Source organism: Helianthus annuus, chromosome 1 (assembly GCF_002127325.2).
Source record: "Helianthus annuus cultivar XRQ/B chromosome 1, HanXRQr2.0-SUNRISE, whole genome shotgun sequence".
Lineage (NCBI taxonomy): Eukaryota > Viridiplantae > Streptophyta > Magnoliopsida > Asterales > Asteraceae > Helianthus > Helianthus annuus.
In genome coordinates, this window is record NC_035433.2 from 84,092,128 (window position 1) to 84,108,439 (window position 16,312).

A 16,312-nucleotide genomic window follows, 5' to 3' on the forward strand; every position below is an offset into this window, starting at 1 on the left:
TGTTGGTGGAAAAGTTATTTACCAAAATGGATGATTTGAAAAATAATTACCAAAATGGGGGTTTTTCTGTATTTCTTTATTTTTTAACTAATCTGTTATAATTCTTCTATTTTTATTTAATCAACCTATCACATTTATATTCTTTTCTTCCATCTAACTCATTATATAGATTTTTTTAACTAACTTATAAATTATTATATATATATATATATATATATATATATATATATATATATATATATATATATTCTTTTTTTATAATAAAAACCCATGTTAACACAAACTGAGTGCTAATACCTCTCATCTACTGTTTTTTTTTTTTTTTTGAGATTAGTTATTCATTTACTATTGTTCGTGTAGTTGATTACCAATTCAAATAAAACCCATAATATAGTATTTCCTAAAGTTGTTGGGTCTGATCTGCAGCGACCCTTGATGAAGACACACAGCCTGCATGGGTCTGGTAGTTTACAACCCAAGTTTGGCCGCTGAACATGAAGCCTAGCCCCAATATCGCTTACATGGACTATGGCACTCCCGTTTAATATTGGTATGAAGGCCCAGGTGTGGGTGCAAAATTGGATCAATGGCAAAGAGACTATTATTGGCCCTTCTATCGATACGGGGGAATGCCCCTTTGATTGATGTATCTGCGTTGTGATTAATATACCTTTGCTGGGCATCGCCCTTTATCCAAAAAAAAAAAAAAAAGTTACATAAATTTTATTAACAATCAGTTGATGTAAACATGAACACATGCCTTGTTTACAAAAAAGAAAACCATGTTTGTGTTTGATTGTTTGTTCGATTAAAGTTAAATAAATGAACATGAACGTGCTGCTTTAGTGATCGTTTACACCTCTAAAATTAGAATGATTTAGCTTAGATAAATGTAAAAGGAAATAAAAGAAAAAATGTTATGAAAAAAGAATTATATTTTGGTCGGTTAAAAAGTAAATACAATATAAAGAGTAAATGTTTGGAGAAAATAAATTAAAAACATATTAGGTTAATTGGAAAAAAAGAAAAAAATATAATAGATTAATTAATAATAAAGAAATAAGAAATAACACTCATTTTAATAATTATTTTAAAAATCGCCCATTTTGGTAAATATTTTTTTCACCCTCACCAATTTGAGAAAAAAGTCATTGCAAAACATCTATTTTGGTAATTATTTTTCAAATCAATCATTTTGGTAAATATTTTTTCCATCTACACTCTTTTAGGAAAAAAAACTCAGATATCTCCACCCGAATATCTAATAGTCTTATGTGTATGATGTAGAGATGTCATGCCACGTGAATTGAAACCATTGGTTGAGTAAAGATGAGGTGCCATTGAACATAATTTATAATTAATAAGCTATTTAAAATCTATCTACTTATATATAAACACAAACTGAACCCCTTAACTTTGAAGTGCAATCTCCATCTTTGTATCTTCAAGTTCCTTCAAACATAAGTGAAGTAAAAGATGACATCCATCTCAGCTTCCATTTCCACCTCATCACCATCCTTCTCTTTGCCCCAAAAGCCTACAATCATCCCCCTTGGTTCTCCATTTCTCCGTATGTGTCAAATAATCAAATTACATCGACAATTATACGATTATATATACTATATTATATACTAACTAAAGTTGTTAAGCTTGATCAGGATTTCCATCAATGATCAAGATGGGAAAAGTGAGATGTTCCATAGAAGATAAGCCCGCTATAACATCCGACGACTTAGTAAAACCAATCGGTGAAGATGACTTTACTCCACAAGCACCTTGTCCAGGTAGTATACTGGTTATCTTTCTTCTCATTTCCCTAAGTTACTGCATATGATTTGTACAAACTTTCTGAAATATTATTTTAGAAGAAGGGACAATTTCTATTGGAACTACTGGAAAGAGTTCATGGCCGGAGCTTGTAGGGGAAAAAGGAGTAGTGGCAGCAGCTATAATTGAGAAAGAGAATCCACTGGTTAATGCTATCATATTACCTGAAAATTCTCCCGCCACTTTAGACTACAGGACTGACCGTGTGAGGGTATGGGTGAACTCTGAGGGAGTGGTGATTCGAACACCGGTCATTACATAATTTAGCTAATTTAAGGCTAGTTATTTGGGTTGATTATCGTATCAAAGTTATTATAAGAAATAAATGATACGTACTTGTTATTTATTTTATGATTATGGTCGTTTAAACTTTGTCAGGAAGAAACTGTATAATCTAGGGATGCTTTATTAAATAAAATTTGTAGCATGTGTGTATCTATCAGTTAGGGTAAAAGGGGTGCATCCTTTACTGGATAAGTTAAACTTTTCACCCACTCAATTATCTATTGCCATGTGTAGTCATAAAGCCCCCAAAGGGGCGTTATGCGCCATGTGGCATGCCACGTCACCCCGGGGCTTTATGGGGCTTGAGGCCGTAGTCATAAAGCCCTACCTCATCATAACCAAAGTGTAAAATGCAGGGACCAAAGTGTAAAATGCAGGGACCAAAGTGTTTTAATGCAGGGACCAAATTGTAAAATGCAGGGACCAAAGTGGAAAATGCCCACCTTCTCGCGCCGCGAATTTTTTCACGCCGGTTTTCTTTTTTTTGATCATGGCGCCCCTGGGGGCGGTGTGGGGGGCTCCATACCGGCGCTATGGCCTTCACCGCGCCCCAGTACATGTAGTCTTATCATGTCAATTTCTCTCTCTAACTCTTCTATAGCCCAAAAAAATATAAGGGGTGGTCACAACTCATAAGATGAGGTAAACTAATTTTTTTATAAACTACTTAATTAATAAATAAAACATATTTTTAGGCCATGTGTAGTCATAAAGCCCCCAAAGGGGCGTTATGCGCCATGTGGCATGCCACGTCACCCCGGGGCTTTATGGGGCTTGAGGCCGTAGTCATAAAGCCCTACCTCATCATAACCAAAGTGTAAAATGCAGGGACCAAAGTGTAAAATGCAGGGACCAAAGTGTTTTAATGCAGGGACCAAATTGTAAAATGCAGGGACCAAAGTGGAAAATGCCCACCTTCTCGCGCCGCGAATTTTTTCACACCGGTTTTCTTTTTTTTGATCATGGCGCCCCTGGGGGCGGTGTGGGGGGCTCCATACCGGCGCTATGGCCTTCACCGCGCCCCAGTACATGTAGTCTTACCAAAATAAAAGTACAACAAATTAGAAACAAAGACATTACATTAAATTAAAAGTAAAATAAAATTCAACAAACTTTACAACACTTTCTTCAACCACCAGTTTGCACATCAACCAACTTTCTTCCAAAAACAAGTTCAACTACATAAATCTACACACAGTCAAAATAATCATAGATCTAAAAGGGTTTTAAAGGGAAACATGAGCTGAACCTTGAATGTTAAAGAGGCTCATCAACTGCAAAAAAAGTTATAAAAGTAAAATTTAGTAAATCGCCGCTACGGCTCTGGCCGTAGGTTACGGCACTCATTGTGTTTTCTGGTCCGCCGTAGCCCAGTTTAAGGGTGCCGTAGTGTTTTGATTGCCACCATAGCCTACGGCGGGTGCTGTAGGTTACGGCGCTGTGCTAAAAAAAATGTGATATTGTTTGAGGTTTTTTGTGGTGTGCGAATTCTTGTTATATACACATGCGTTGACACATCAACAGTTGTATGACAATAGTGGTTGAGACACCAGTGTTTATACAGTTGTTAACTACAAGAAAAAACCTTATAGCGCCGACATTTTTTCAGCTTATAGGGAGGACATGTTGTCTCTATAAGCCTTTTCACCTATAGAGACGACATATCATCTCTATAAAATTTGTCTCTACAGCCTTGTCCCTATAGGCCGCAAAAGTCGTTTCTATAGGTGTCGTTGCTATAGAAGAGTTTGTAGAGAGGACATGTCGTCCCTACAAGTTTGTGCAAAAAAAATTAAAAATCAAATTTAATATTTACTAAATAAAAGAAATGTTTATTAATATTTTTTAAACCCTATTGAGACGATATGTCGTTTCTATAGGTTCTCTTTCAAAAAATAAAAAAAAAACATATACGCCTTATAGAGACGACTTGTCGTCTCTATATGTTTTTCTTTAAAAAAAATGAAAAATATATTTTTAACTATAGAGACGATATGTCGTTTCTATAGGTTCTTTTAAAAAAAATAAAAAAAATATTTAAGCCCTATAGAGAAGGTCGTCTCTATAGATTTTTCTTTATAAAAAAATATATTTTCACCTATAGAGACAACATGTTGTCTCTATAGGTTCTCTTTAAAAAGTAAAAATAAAAAGATATAAGCCATATAGAGATGACTTATCCTTTCTATAGGTTTTTCTTTATAAAAAATAAAAAAAAACAGATTTTCACCTACAAGAAACGACTTGCTGTCTCTATGAACTACAAGAAATCCTGGCTTTAGCGACGATATATGTCATCGCTATTGGTATCCAAAATCGTCGCTAAAGGCAGTAGTGGCGACGTGTCGTCACTAAAGGCAACGCCGCTATTGCTTCGTCATAACCGTTTTCGTCGCTAAAGACTAAACATCGTTAGCGACGACTTATGTCGCCATTGAAACTTTTTTTTGTTTTTTTTTTCAATTGTCATGTATCAAAACACTCCAATTTTCCGGTTCACGGCACACAAAAACTAAATAGATATAAACTACATAAATGTCAAAAACGTAATTCTGCGTTTGTTTTAAGTCACAAACACGTCATTAAATTACATGACACAAAATGTAATAATTCTACATCATATATGGGTCATCATCGCTACCATCATCCGCTTCTTCAATGGGTAACTCAAACTCACCATCTTTGTTTCCAAACTTAGTTGGGTAACTCGAACTCAAAAATTTTGTTCATCTCTAAAATTCGAGTTTTAGAACAAACTGAATATGAGCCTACAGTTTATACATTTCCACTTGTGAGTTCAAATAATCAGTTGATTAGTGGTCCTATCTATAGAATGTGCGTTAATGCATGCTTGTATACACATACCTACGAAAAAGAATCGTGAGCCAAATATGATGGGAAATTTTGGAATGGTGGGAAATTTTGCCGCCTAAATTGAAATAATTTTTTGACTAGTCAAACTTTTTAGAGACGACATGTGGTCTCTATAAGTTAAACTTTATTTTTTAGTTTTATTTTAATTTTCATACATATTGAATATTAATAAAATTAAATTAAAAGAAAAATATTTAAAGTAATAGAGACAACATGTCGTCTCTATAAGTTAAAACGTTTATTTAAAGTTTATAATTCAACAAACTAGAGAACAAAAAAAGCAAAAAAAAAATATATTTTCACCTTATAGTGAGGATATGTCGTCCCTATAAGGTAATCTATCTTAAAAGACACGAAAACCCTATAGAAACGACATGTCGTCTCTATAAGGTGTCACACCCTGATTTCCACACGTTTCACCGGTGGGCCCGGTGGGGGGTTACCGTGACGTAGTTGGCAACAATATAGTCAAACCACACAATATTTAAATGCACAGCAGAAGCATAAAGATAGATATATTTCAACCAACAAAATGTAATATCCAAGTATCACAAGTAGTCGAAATAGTCCACAGGGGATCAAAAATAAAATAGGAAATAATGTTCAACAGATAGTGGCATCCAGGCTTGCGAGACTCTAACGATGCTAAGGAGTGGCCAGCCTATTTCGTGTAGAACCTGCATTTAATCTTTTTGAGGAAAATACGTCAGTTTACACTAGTAAATACATTCAACCGACACTTTTAAAAAGTTTAATAAAATTGATTTGAATGCACGAGGCACAAACTTTTATAACTTGGGATAATTAATCAAATTTAATCTTGTAAAAGAATTACATGTTCATTATGCGTTCAGTCGCCCGGTTCGTGCCGGGTTTAAGGTTAATTGACACACCACATAGTACAAAACTGCGGCGGGAAAACCAACGGGTATACCATTATAAGTATAGACACATTGTCGGGTGTACGCCTACACCCGCGTGTCGAGGTCGTGGCCATTTCGTAAAATGATGCCAAAGATATCCGGGACATGGTAATTAAACTCCCAAAGGCGTAAAACAAACAAAACCAATTTTCAAGCGGGTCACATTGATAATACCCAACTACTAATGAGTTAGGGTCAATTGCCCGAACAAGCGGTATTTTATATACCGTACCCCAAGCCCGTATAAGGGAAAATAAGTTAAAAGTATTTACCTGAGCAAGTATTAACCACAACAAGCAATGCAAGTATCTTTTACCGGTCTCCTATTCTGGAACGAAGGTTTATAATAACCTATTAGAATCCTAACGGGTCTTTAATTTAGCCTAAGCTTAGACCGGTTAGTTTCAAAGGATAATTACGGTTTAATCGCATGAATGGCGAAAACCAGGAATGGAATGTGGTTTGGACCCAACAAGTTCGGAGACTTGTACATTATGGGTAAACTACACACATTCTGGATTTTGAGGTAAAAACGACAAGGTTGGACCCGTTTCGGCTAATTTATGTAAACTAGTGACATAAACCAGACCAAACGCGTAAATGGCGTAACGGGTAACCGTATGAGTCTTACACAGGTTTTCTAAGTCAATATGCTCTAAGGAGGTTATGGTATCAGTAGGATACCTTCCATTATGCCCGTAACGAGTTTAATCCCAATATACGCCCCGTAGGGGTATTTTGGTCATTTTAAGGATTATAAAAGAGATTTCCGGGTTCTACAGGAAATCTGAGTTTTCCGAACAGGTTATAAAGTTCAAAATGCTTTATTATTTATTTAAAATCAGTAGCAACTGGATTCGGTTCAAAATACCATGTAGAACTCATTTTATGTTCGAAAAGGTTATATTCGGTATTTACCGAATCAATGCCATAACCGCAGGTTATGCGTAAGTTAAAAATAATTAAAAATCTTTAAAAATACCAAAATATTATTTTACATCAGGGTGTAAAAGGTTTGGTGTCGAAATTTGGGTTTAGATAGGCTTTATGCTAAATGCGCCGTTTAATCATTAAAGTTTTCTTAATTGCGCTATTTAGCATAACTCCTATTCTAGACCTCGGATTGCCATGAAATTTTAGGGACATGTTTAGAAATCAGTAACTAAGGTTATTGTTCTTTCACATATCCAAAATTCTCGTTTTAAGGTAAAAAGGGCATTATGGTCAATATTTAAGCATATAACGGAAATGTGCAAACGACTCGGACAAACAACGGACCAGCCACAGAGGGTTATACCATCATGTAACCTGGTCCTAAGAGAGTCCTAAGGCATATCTAAAACATACCAAATCGGGTCAGAACTGAAGTCAAAGCAAAAGTCAAAGTTTTGCGACTTTCGGCTCCGAACCGGGTCAAAACAGTAAATGGTCGGATCAAACAAGCTTAGACCAGTTATAATACTTATTATCAAGTTATATGAGTGATAAATCAGGTTACATGCCATCTACATTGTTAATTATGCATTAAATCGAAAATTAGCATTTTGTTGACTTTTTCTAAACAACTTTGACCCGTCATTTGGACTAGTTAGAATGGGAATCAGAGGGTGCCTTTTTAGGGGTTTAATGCCCACATAATTACCAACATATAACTACCTTTGATTCGACTAATCACTGGACCATTTGTGATTAATCGTTAAGTCAATCATTAATTACGACGGATTGACTTTTAAGCAATAACTAAGCAAAAACTCAACTAAGAAGGGTGGAGCACACTTACTGAAGTCCTAAGCACAACCAGAGATGAGTAGAGAGGATTCCTGAGCTCCAGAAATGATCAAGAATGCAGATTGAAGGTGTGAAGAACTTATTGCAACTTAGTGGCCTTTTATAGTGAATTTGGATGCATTAGATCATGACAACAAGGTCTACAAGAGTTCCTAGAACACCAACAAGTGTCCCTGAGTGCTAGGGGTCGTTTAGGGGGCGCCCATGCTGCTCATAATGGCTCCTAAGTCGGTTAAAACAGCAAACAATGCTTCTGTCCGCATTTTCTGTATCTGGGAGGCTGACGCGGCCCGCGTCAATGGTCCTTCAACTCTTACGCGGCCCGCTTGAATCTTCCTGTCAGAGCCCATATCTTCTACTGTCAGTGCGGCCCGCGTAATGCCCTTTGCAACCTTTATGCGACCCGCCTGAGACCTGCTATAAGATTTTCAAATCTTTTTCAATTATTACCGTCGGCTCTTGGCGTTTCAAAGGGGTAACTTTGCGTTTTGGGCCTTTCTTATTTACGAATAAGGGCCTCGGGACTTTTACCCAACATTTTAATCCTCGGTTAGTTTGTAATTACCCGAAAAGTCATAACTTTCAATGTTTGACGCTTTTAACCCTTCTTAAACGAATTTGGCCATAACCTTCTCATATTGTAACATAACGTGATGAAATTTATATCGCGCATTCTAGTGAGTATAATTTTCCATTACAAAGCCTCGGGTATGCCAAAGGATCACTCAGAGGTATAACTTAAACATGTTGACACATTTGGCCCCTGCAGTTTGTAATTCCTCACTTTCTTCCACATTCCGTTCCATATGATCCATGATTCATTCGTTTGAAGGTACGAGCATCACGTAGGGTTACTGTAAAGTATATTTATCCCTTGTTGACATTCTGAACCCTTAAATTCACATACTTTCTACGTTTGTCAACTTTAGTCCCTCTTTAGTATTTATTACCACGTGTAAACCTATGACACGTGTCAATACATTATAGGACGCAAATTTTCGAGGTGTTACATCCTCACCCCCTTAAAAGAAATCTCGACCTCGAGATTTATTAAAACAAATGAGGGTACTTTTCTTTCATCTTGGATTCTACTTCCCACGTGTACTCGGGACCTCTACGGGCATCCCATTTAACCTTTACAATTGGTATATACTTCCTTCGAAGCTTCTTAACCTGTCGATCCTCGATCGACATTGGTTTTTCAACAAACTTTGAGCTCTCATCGATGTGTACATCTGTATGCGGTATAACTAGCGATTCGTCAGCGAAGCAATTCTTTAAATTGCAGATGTGGAACACATTGTGGATACCACTGAGCTCTTCCGGTAAGTTTAACTTATAGGCAACCGATCCGACACGTTCGATTACCTCGAATGGTCCAATGCATCTCGGGGCTCAACTTGCCTTTCTTACCGAATCGCATTACTCCTTTCTAGGGCGATACTTTGAGCAATACCTTCTCACCTACCTCGAATTTTAAAGGTTTACGCTTCAAATCTGCGTAGCTCTTCTGCTTATCTCGGGCAGCTTTCAGTCGGTCACGAATCTGGACAATCTTGTCCGTCGTTTCAAAAATTATATCAGGTCCTGTCATCTGGACATCTCCAACTTCTGCCCAACAAACGGGCGTCCTACACTTTCTACCATACAAGGCTTCGAAAGGAGCAGCCTTAATGCTCGTATGGTAGCTATTGTTATATGCATGGTTGTAAAAGTCCCGCCTAGGCTCCGAGTACTCCCCGAGTACTCGCTACAAGGTAGGCTGCCGAGGCACGAGTACTGGTCTACCAGGCCAATTACTCCCCGAGTAATCTCCGCCTAAGCCGAGTACTTCCCGAGTACTCCCGAATCCGACTAGGGAGCGCCTAGTGACTTTTGCAACCATGGTTATATGAGAACTCGACTAATGGTAGGTGGTTATCCCAACTACCACCTAAATCAATCACACATGCACGAAGCATGTCTTCCAACGTTTGGATTGTACACTCACTCTGTCCGTCCGTCTGAGGGTGGTAAGCCGTACTGAAGTTTAAGTGCGTGCCCAAAGACTGTTGGAAACTTTTCCAAAAGTGTGACGTGTATCTGGTATCCCTATCCGAAATAATAGCCACGGGTACTCCGTGCAGAGATACAATCTTGTCGACGTACAATTGTGCCAACATGTCGGAGCTATAAGTCTCCTTGATGGGTTGGAAATGTGCTAACTTAGTCAGTCTATCAACTATTACCCATATCGTATCATTTCCCTTCTTTGTCTATGGTAACTTGGTGATGAAATCCATCGTCACCATTTCCCATTTCCACTTGGGAAGTTCAGGCTTTTTCAGCAAGCCTGACGGCTTTTGATGTTCGGCTTTTACTTGCGCACAAGTCAAACACTTTGCCACATAGGTGGCTATAGACTTCTTCAAGCCTATCCACCAGAAGTTTTCCTTCAAATCCTGGTACATCTTGTCCGCTCCAGGATGAACGGAATATCGGGAACTGTGGGCCTCCTGAAGGATAACGTCCCGAAGACCTCCATAAACAGGAACCCATATCCTTCCATTTAATCTCAGAATTCCGTCTTTGCCATAGGATAACTGTTCTTCAGTTACTCCTAGCTTTTCGTTAGGATAGTTAGCTTCTGACACAGCTTCCTTCTGTGCAGCTAACAATCGTTCATTCAGACTGTTCTTGATTTCAATGCTCTTGGCATTGATCCTTATTGGTTTCACTCTTTCTTTTCTGCTCAAGGCATCTGCGACTACGTTGGCCTTGCCTGGATGGTATCTTATTTCACAGTCATAATCGTTCAGAGTTTCCATCCAACGTCGCTGCCTCATATTCAAATCCTTCTGATTGAACAAATGCTTAAGGCTTTTGTGATCAGAATAGATCACAAATTTAATGCCATACAAATAATGCCTCCATAGCTTTAGTGCAAATACAACGGCACCCAACTCCAAGTCATGGGTGGTGTAATTCTTTTCATGCACTTTCAACTGATGCGAAGCATAGGCAATGACCTTGCCTTTTTGCATAAGCACACATCCCATCCCGGTGTGTGATGCATCGCAGTATACTACAAATTCTTCCATTCCGTCCGGAAATGTCAACACAGGAGCATTGCTTAGCTTCTGCTTAAGTATATCAAAAGCTTCTTGCTGTTTAGGGCCCCAATTAAACTTCATATTCTTTCTAGTTAAAGAAGTTAGGGGTGCAGCAATCCTTGAGAAATTTTCGATGAAGCGCCTGTAGTATCCTGCTAAACCTAAGAAACTGCGAATCTCCGTAGGCGTCTTCGGCTCCTGCCAATTCATGACGGCTTCAACCTTGGCGGGATCGATTTGGATACCACGCTCACTGACTACATGTACAAGGAATTGGACTTCTCGTAGCCAAAATTCACATTTAGAGAATTTGGCGTAAAGCTTTTCTTGATGAAGCAGTTTAAGAATACATCGAAGATGCTTCTCGTGGTCAGCTTGACTTTTTGAGTATATGAGGATGTCATCGATGAAGACAATGACAAATTTATCCAAATAAGGCTTACAAACGCGATTCATGAGATCCATGAATGCGGCAGGTGCATTAGTGAGCCTAAAAGGCATCACTAGGAACTCGAAATGACCATAGCGAGTCCTAAATGCAGTCTTGTGCACATCTTCGTCCTTGACCTTCAATTGATGGTAGCCTGACCTTAGATCAATCTTGAAAAAGTAGCTTTCCCCTTGCAATTGATCGAACAGATCGTCGCTCCTGGGCAAAGGACACCTATTCTTGATAGTAACCTTTTTTAAGCTCACGGTAATCGATGCACAGACGCATCGAACCATCTTTCTTTTTGACGAACGAGAACGGTGCTCCCCATGGAGACGAACTAGGTCTAACAAAACCTTTGGCTAGCAGATCATCTAGCTGCGTTCTCAATTCTTTCATTTCTGTTGGTGCCAATCTATAAGGTGCTCTTGCAATAGGCGCTGCTCCTGGAATGATGTCGATACTGAATTCCACTTGCCTATCTGGTGGCAAACCAGGCAGCTCTTCCGGGAAAACGTCAGGGTAGTCAGAGATGACTGGAATGTCTTCAATCTTGGGTTTCTCCTCACCAATGGTCACCTGTGCCATATAAATGACACATCCCTTCTTTAAACATCTGGATGCTTTTAGCATAGACACTTGCGCAGGCAATCCATGCCGAGTATCTCCCTGAATGGTAAGTGATTCTCCAGACGGAGTCTTGATCACCACTTGTTTCTTGTTGCACACAATCTGAGCTTGGTTATGCGATAACCAATCCATACCCAACACTATGTCGAACCAGATAGTTTAAAGGGTAACAGGGATAGAGGAAATGAGTGGTTCCTAATGGATATGACACATCTATCTAACACAGTTGAGACTGTTTCCACAGTCCCATCAGCTAACTCTACCTCATAATTCACACACAAGGCTTTAACAGGCGATTTTAACAACTCACAAAACTTACTATCCACAAAGGATTTATCTACTCTGGAATCAAATAATACTCTTGCGAATACATCATTAATGAGAAACGTACCGGTTATGACGTTGTCGTTCTGGATAGCCTCTTGAACATTCATTTGAAAGACCTTGGCATTGGTCTTTTTCCCTTCTTCAGCTTTCTTCACTATCTTTGGGCAGTTAGTCTTGATGTGCCCTTTTTCATTGCAACTATAACAAGTTGCATCCTTTAGTTTCTTGCACTCAAGAGTCCTATGCTCAGAGGACATGCAAATCCCACATGCCTTCGGCTGAGATTTTTGTTCATACCTGCACCTCCCGAAATGGTGCTTCTTGCAAACATTGCACTTGGGCTTATCGCCCGACTGTTGGTCATTCTTCTTGGTCTCAGATCCCTTTTTGTGGTCACGGTTCCCCCGATGCTTTTTGCTTGACCTACATGAATTATCATCTTCACGTTTCCTCTTCTCAGTGTCAGCATTTCTCAATGATCTCTGCCTCACTGCATCCAGTGTGAGAGACAGAGATATATCTGCTACGGATCTAAATGTAGCGGGCCGAGAGGCCTTCACGCTAGCTTTGATTTCTGGGGCCAGACCCCCAATGAAGCGTGCGATCTGTTTGGGTTCCGGGGTCACAAGGTACGGAACCAATCTGGACAGGGTGTTGAAACTTGTAAGATATGCCTGACAATCCAGGTTCTTCATGACCAGTGATAGGAAGTCAGATTCTATCTTCTCGACCTCATGTTGAGGGCAGTAATTTTCTTTGATGAGAGCAATAAATTGCTCCATGTCATGCTGTACAAAACAGCCTTTCCTGAGGCCTGAATCAATGACCTCCACCATGCTAGGGCTTCACCCTTAAATGACTGGGATACAAACTTCACCACATCCCTCTCAACACAACTACTAATGTCCACAACAGTGTCCATATGCAATCCACAGTGCCTTTTTCCCCAATAAAATCTCGGGGTTTGTAGGAAACAAAATACTTATATGTGCAACCCTTGGCGCGAGGTGCATTATCGAACACTATCTTCTTAGGATGGGCACTATTCTCATTTGACGAATGACGATCATCATCCTTCTTAGGTTTAGAGGGTGGTTTGCTATGAGATTCAGAATGGGTTCTTGGTTTAGAGTGTGGTGCAGATCGGGTCCTACTTCGAGACTCGCTATATTCTTCATACTGCCGCTCTAAGGCCTCTTTAACAGCGTTGTCTACTAACGCTTTTAATTCAGCGCCCGTTATATTAACTTGGGCGTTATCGTTCTCATCCTCCTTTGGATGACTGCTATTCTCGCCTGAGTCAGCCATTGAAATCTTGATCTGCTACAAAAGATAATAACAGAAGTCTTATTCGGGAGTTTGTTATGGAATTACCCCTTATTGGGTAATTCATCAACCATGGTAAACATAGACCATATCTGGTTAATTTGTTACTCACATTTATTTAGGATTTGAATATAACTTATCCTAATTACAACAATATTGTTAATGGCACAGAAGCCTAGTTACAGAGACATTTTTATATTATAAGTCGGGATTTTGGAGAATCAAGGCACGCAGGTTTGAACATAGTTCCTTACCTTTCCGACAAGGAGTCATAGACTACAGCTGTCCTTTGTCTTATATGACAATGAGTATAGCCCGTAGGCATTACATCGCTAATGGATGCTTGATAAGTGATCATCTACTTGATGATTTAAACCCATGATTTATAAATCATTAATTTAGGTTTTGCAATCCTTAGAAGGATCCTTGTGCAAAATGACGCGTGTGATTTTAACGAATCACGTCTGCCAGGAGGGTTAACATGTTTATAGAGGTTAACCAGAATCTGAATCTTTTAATCAGGTCTTACCATCTTGGCCGGGTCTTATAATGACACCAGGCTAGGTTTCACCATTAAGATTCTTTATTTAATAACTGGTAGGCAGATTAATTTAAAAGGAATGATTTTTGATTTATTTATTTCATATAATAGTGCATATAATGACAAAAATGAATTTCATAAACTTAACATTCCATTAAACATAAGAAGGTTACACACTGCCCTAAACGGGACTTTTAAACAGACAAAATACCTACGCAGAGGTTATACGGAAAACAAGTCCTCGCAGGGACTTAATACTAGGATAGATGTCCGCACAGGGACTGAAAGATAAGTCCACACAGGGACTGAAAGGCAAGTCCACGCAGGGACTAAACACACAATAAATGTCCACGCAGGGACTAAAACAAATAAATGTCCATACAGGGACTAGATTAAAATAGGAAATACAATAGTACATCTAGAGACTAATGATCTCGCTTCTTCTTCCCTTTTAACAGGTTTGCTAGGCCCTTGAGGAATCAACGATTGTTCTTATGCTCTTGCTCAAAGTCTCGTTCCACTCTGTTCAAACGGTGGAGGATTTCTTCCTGCTCTGGTGGGGAAAAACGCGGCTGCTGCGATAAGTGCTGAGCCGGAGTTCTAGCGGGTATTGGATACCCATGAGTTGAGTATCCCATTCCCCAAGGTGTCTCATAAGGTACTTCAGGATGAAGGGCGTGGTAATTTGCCGCCGCTTCTATGTATGGGTCACCACCCATATAGTTGTAGTGAGTGTGAGTTGGCTGCTCAAATGGATTGTACGCAGTGGAACCGGCGTACGCAAGTATCGGGTTATCATAGCCGAATGGTGGCGGAGGTGGTGCAACTGGTGCAGAATTCACCTCTGCAGGGTGACTCGAAGGTCCACCCATTTGTGGGTCTTCTGGAAGTGGCGGAAAATGACTTCCACTGGAGTGTCGAGGGGTGCTGAAATGAAAATCCCCTCTTCGTGCGGATATCCGCGCGCCTGATCTCCTACGCCTTGGTGGATCCGAAGGTGCTTGTTGAACTGGTGGCGGTGGAGGCGGTGGCGTAACTGCCACGAAACGCGAATCCTCGGAAGGATCCTGTTGCTGCTGCTGTTGAGGTGATGAATGGTGAGAGGGTGTAAAGTACCACTCGCACTGGTTAAACCTCGCCGGGTAACTGTCTGGACCCTGATAGGGTGTTCCATGGAAGGATGACCCATCAGAGATCTCGATAGGATGGTTGGGGGTACCTCTTGCAGGTTCGATGGGATCCGTGTCTTCGTCCATGTCTACCGCATTGTCTTCGGAGAAATGGTCCTCTGGTCCTAAAGGGTTAAAACCTACTGGTTCTTGGACATAGTCTGCCGGGTTGAACTGGCCTTGGAAGAAAGGAGTAGGGTCGCCATAGGAACGGTGCGAAACAGAACGGTGGAGAGGTATAAACGAAGGTTGAGGGTTACTGGGTCCGTTCTCCGAATTCGGTCCAAAAGAGTGACGGTACAAAGGTGTCGAACTGTGTGAGGTAGACCGTTTAGCAGGCTCAAAGAGGTTCCTCCTACGCCTCTGAGGTTCTTCACTCCTTGTGCTGGAAGGAGCTCGCATGTGTGAAGGCCCGGCCTCATGATCATTGTGGGTAGTGATCGGCCCTTTGCCTCTTCCTCCTCTTCTGATTGCTGGTGGCATATTTCCTGCTTAAACAATTTTAAATCAACAACAAACAATAAAGGATAACTTAGAACGACAATTCGAATTTGTCCTATGTTCTTGTCTAGACTCGAGTATGTGCAATTGTGTCATTGAGATTAAACACATAAGGATAGTGTTTAATTCACTCAACGTTGGCTCTGATACCAACCAGTCACACCCCGATTTCCACACGTTTCACCGGTGGGCCCGGTGGGGGATTACCGTGACGTAGTTGGCAACAATATAGTCAAACCACACAATATTTAAATGCACATCGGAAGCATAAAGATAGATATATTTCAACCAACAAAATGTAATATCCAAGTATCACAAGTAGTCGAAATAATCCACAGGGGATCAAAAATAAAATAGGAAATAATGTTCAACAGATAGTGGCATCCAGGCTTGCGAGACTCTAATGATGCTAAGGAGTGGCCAGCCTATTTTGTGTAGAACCTGCATTTAATCTTTTTGAGGAAAATACGTCAGTTTACACTGGTAAATACATTCAACCGACACTTTTAAAAAGTTTAATAAAATTGATTTGAATGCACGAGGCACAAACTTTTATAACTTGGTATAATTAATCAAATTTAATCTTGTAAAAGAATTAC

General features: G+C 39.7%; 1 protein-coding gene across 2 annotated transcripts; it reads left to right on the plus strand.

Annotated features, from left to right (window-relative positions):
* Positions 1 to 1,399: 1,399 nt before the first annotated feature.
* Positions 1,400 to 2,262, plus strand: LOC110937706. Of its 2 annotated transcripts, none has more exons than XM_022180160.2 (3): positions 1,400 to 1,570; positions 1,659 to 1,784; positions 1,869 to 2,262. In XM_022180160.2, the coding sequence occupies exons 1-3, from the start codon at positions 1,477 to 1,479 to the stop codon at positions 2,087 to 2,089; spliced, it is 441 nt and encodes a 146-aa protein (XP_022035852.1). In that variant the 5' UTR covers positions 1,400 to 1,476; the 3' UTR covers positions 2,090 to 2,262. The 2 variants fall into 2 exon arrangements, with proteins under 2 accessions (XP_022035852.1, XP_022035847.1); XM_022180155.2 differs by having other exon boundaries at positions 1,418 to 1,570; positions 1,866 to 2,254.
* Positions 2,263 to 16,312: the final 14,050 nt, after the last annotated feature.

Coding starts and splice junctions, on each gene's coding strand:
- LOC110937706 (XM_022180155.2), top strand. CDS start 1,477: ATGACATCCATCTCAGCTTCCATTTCCACCTCATCACCATCCTTCTCT. Junction 1,571..1,658: donor CCTTGGTTCTCCATTTCTCC/GTATGTGTCAAA, acceptor AAGCTTGATCAG/GATTTCCATCAATGATCAAG. Junction 1,785..1,865: donor TCCACAAGCACCTTGTCCAG/GTAGTATACTGG, acceptor ATATTATTTTAG/AAGAAGGGACAATTTCTATT.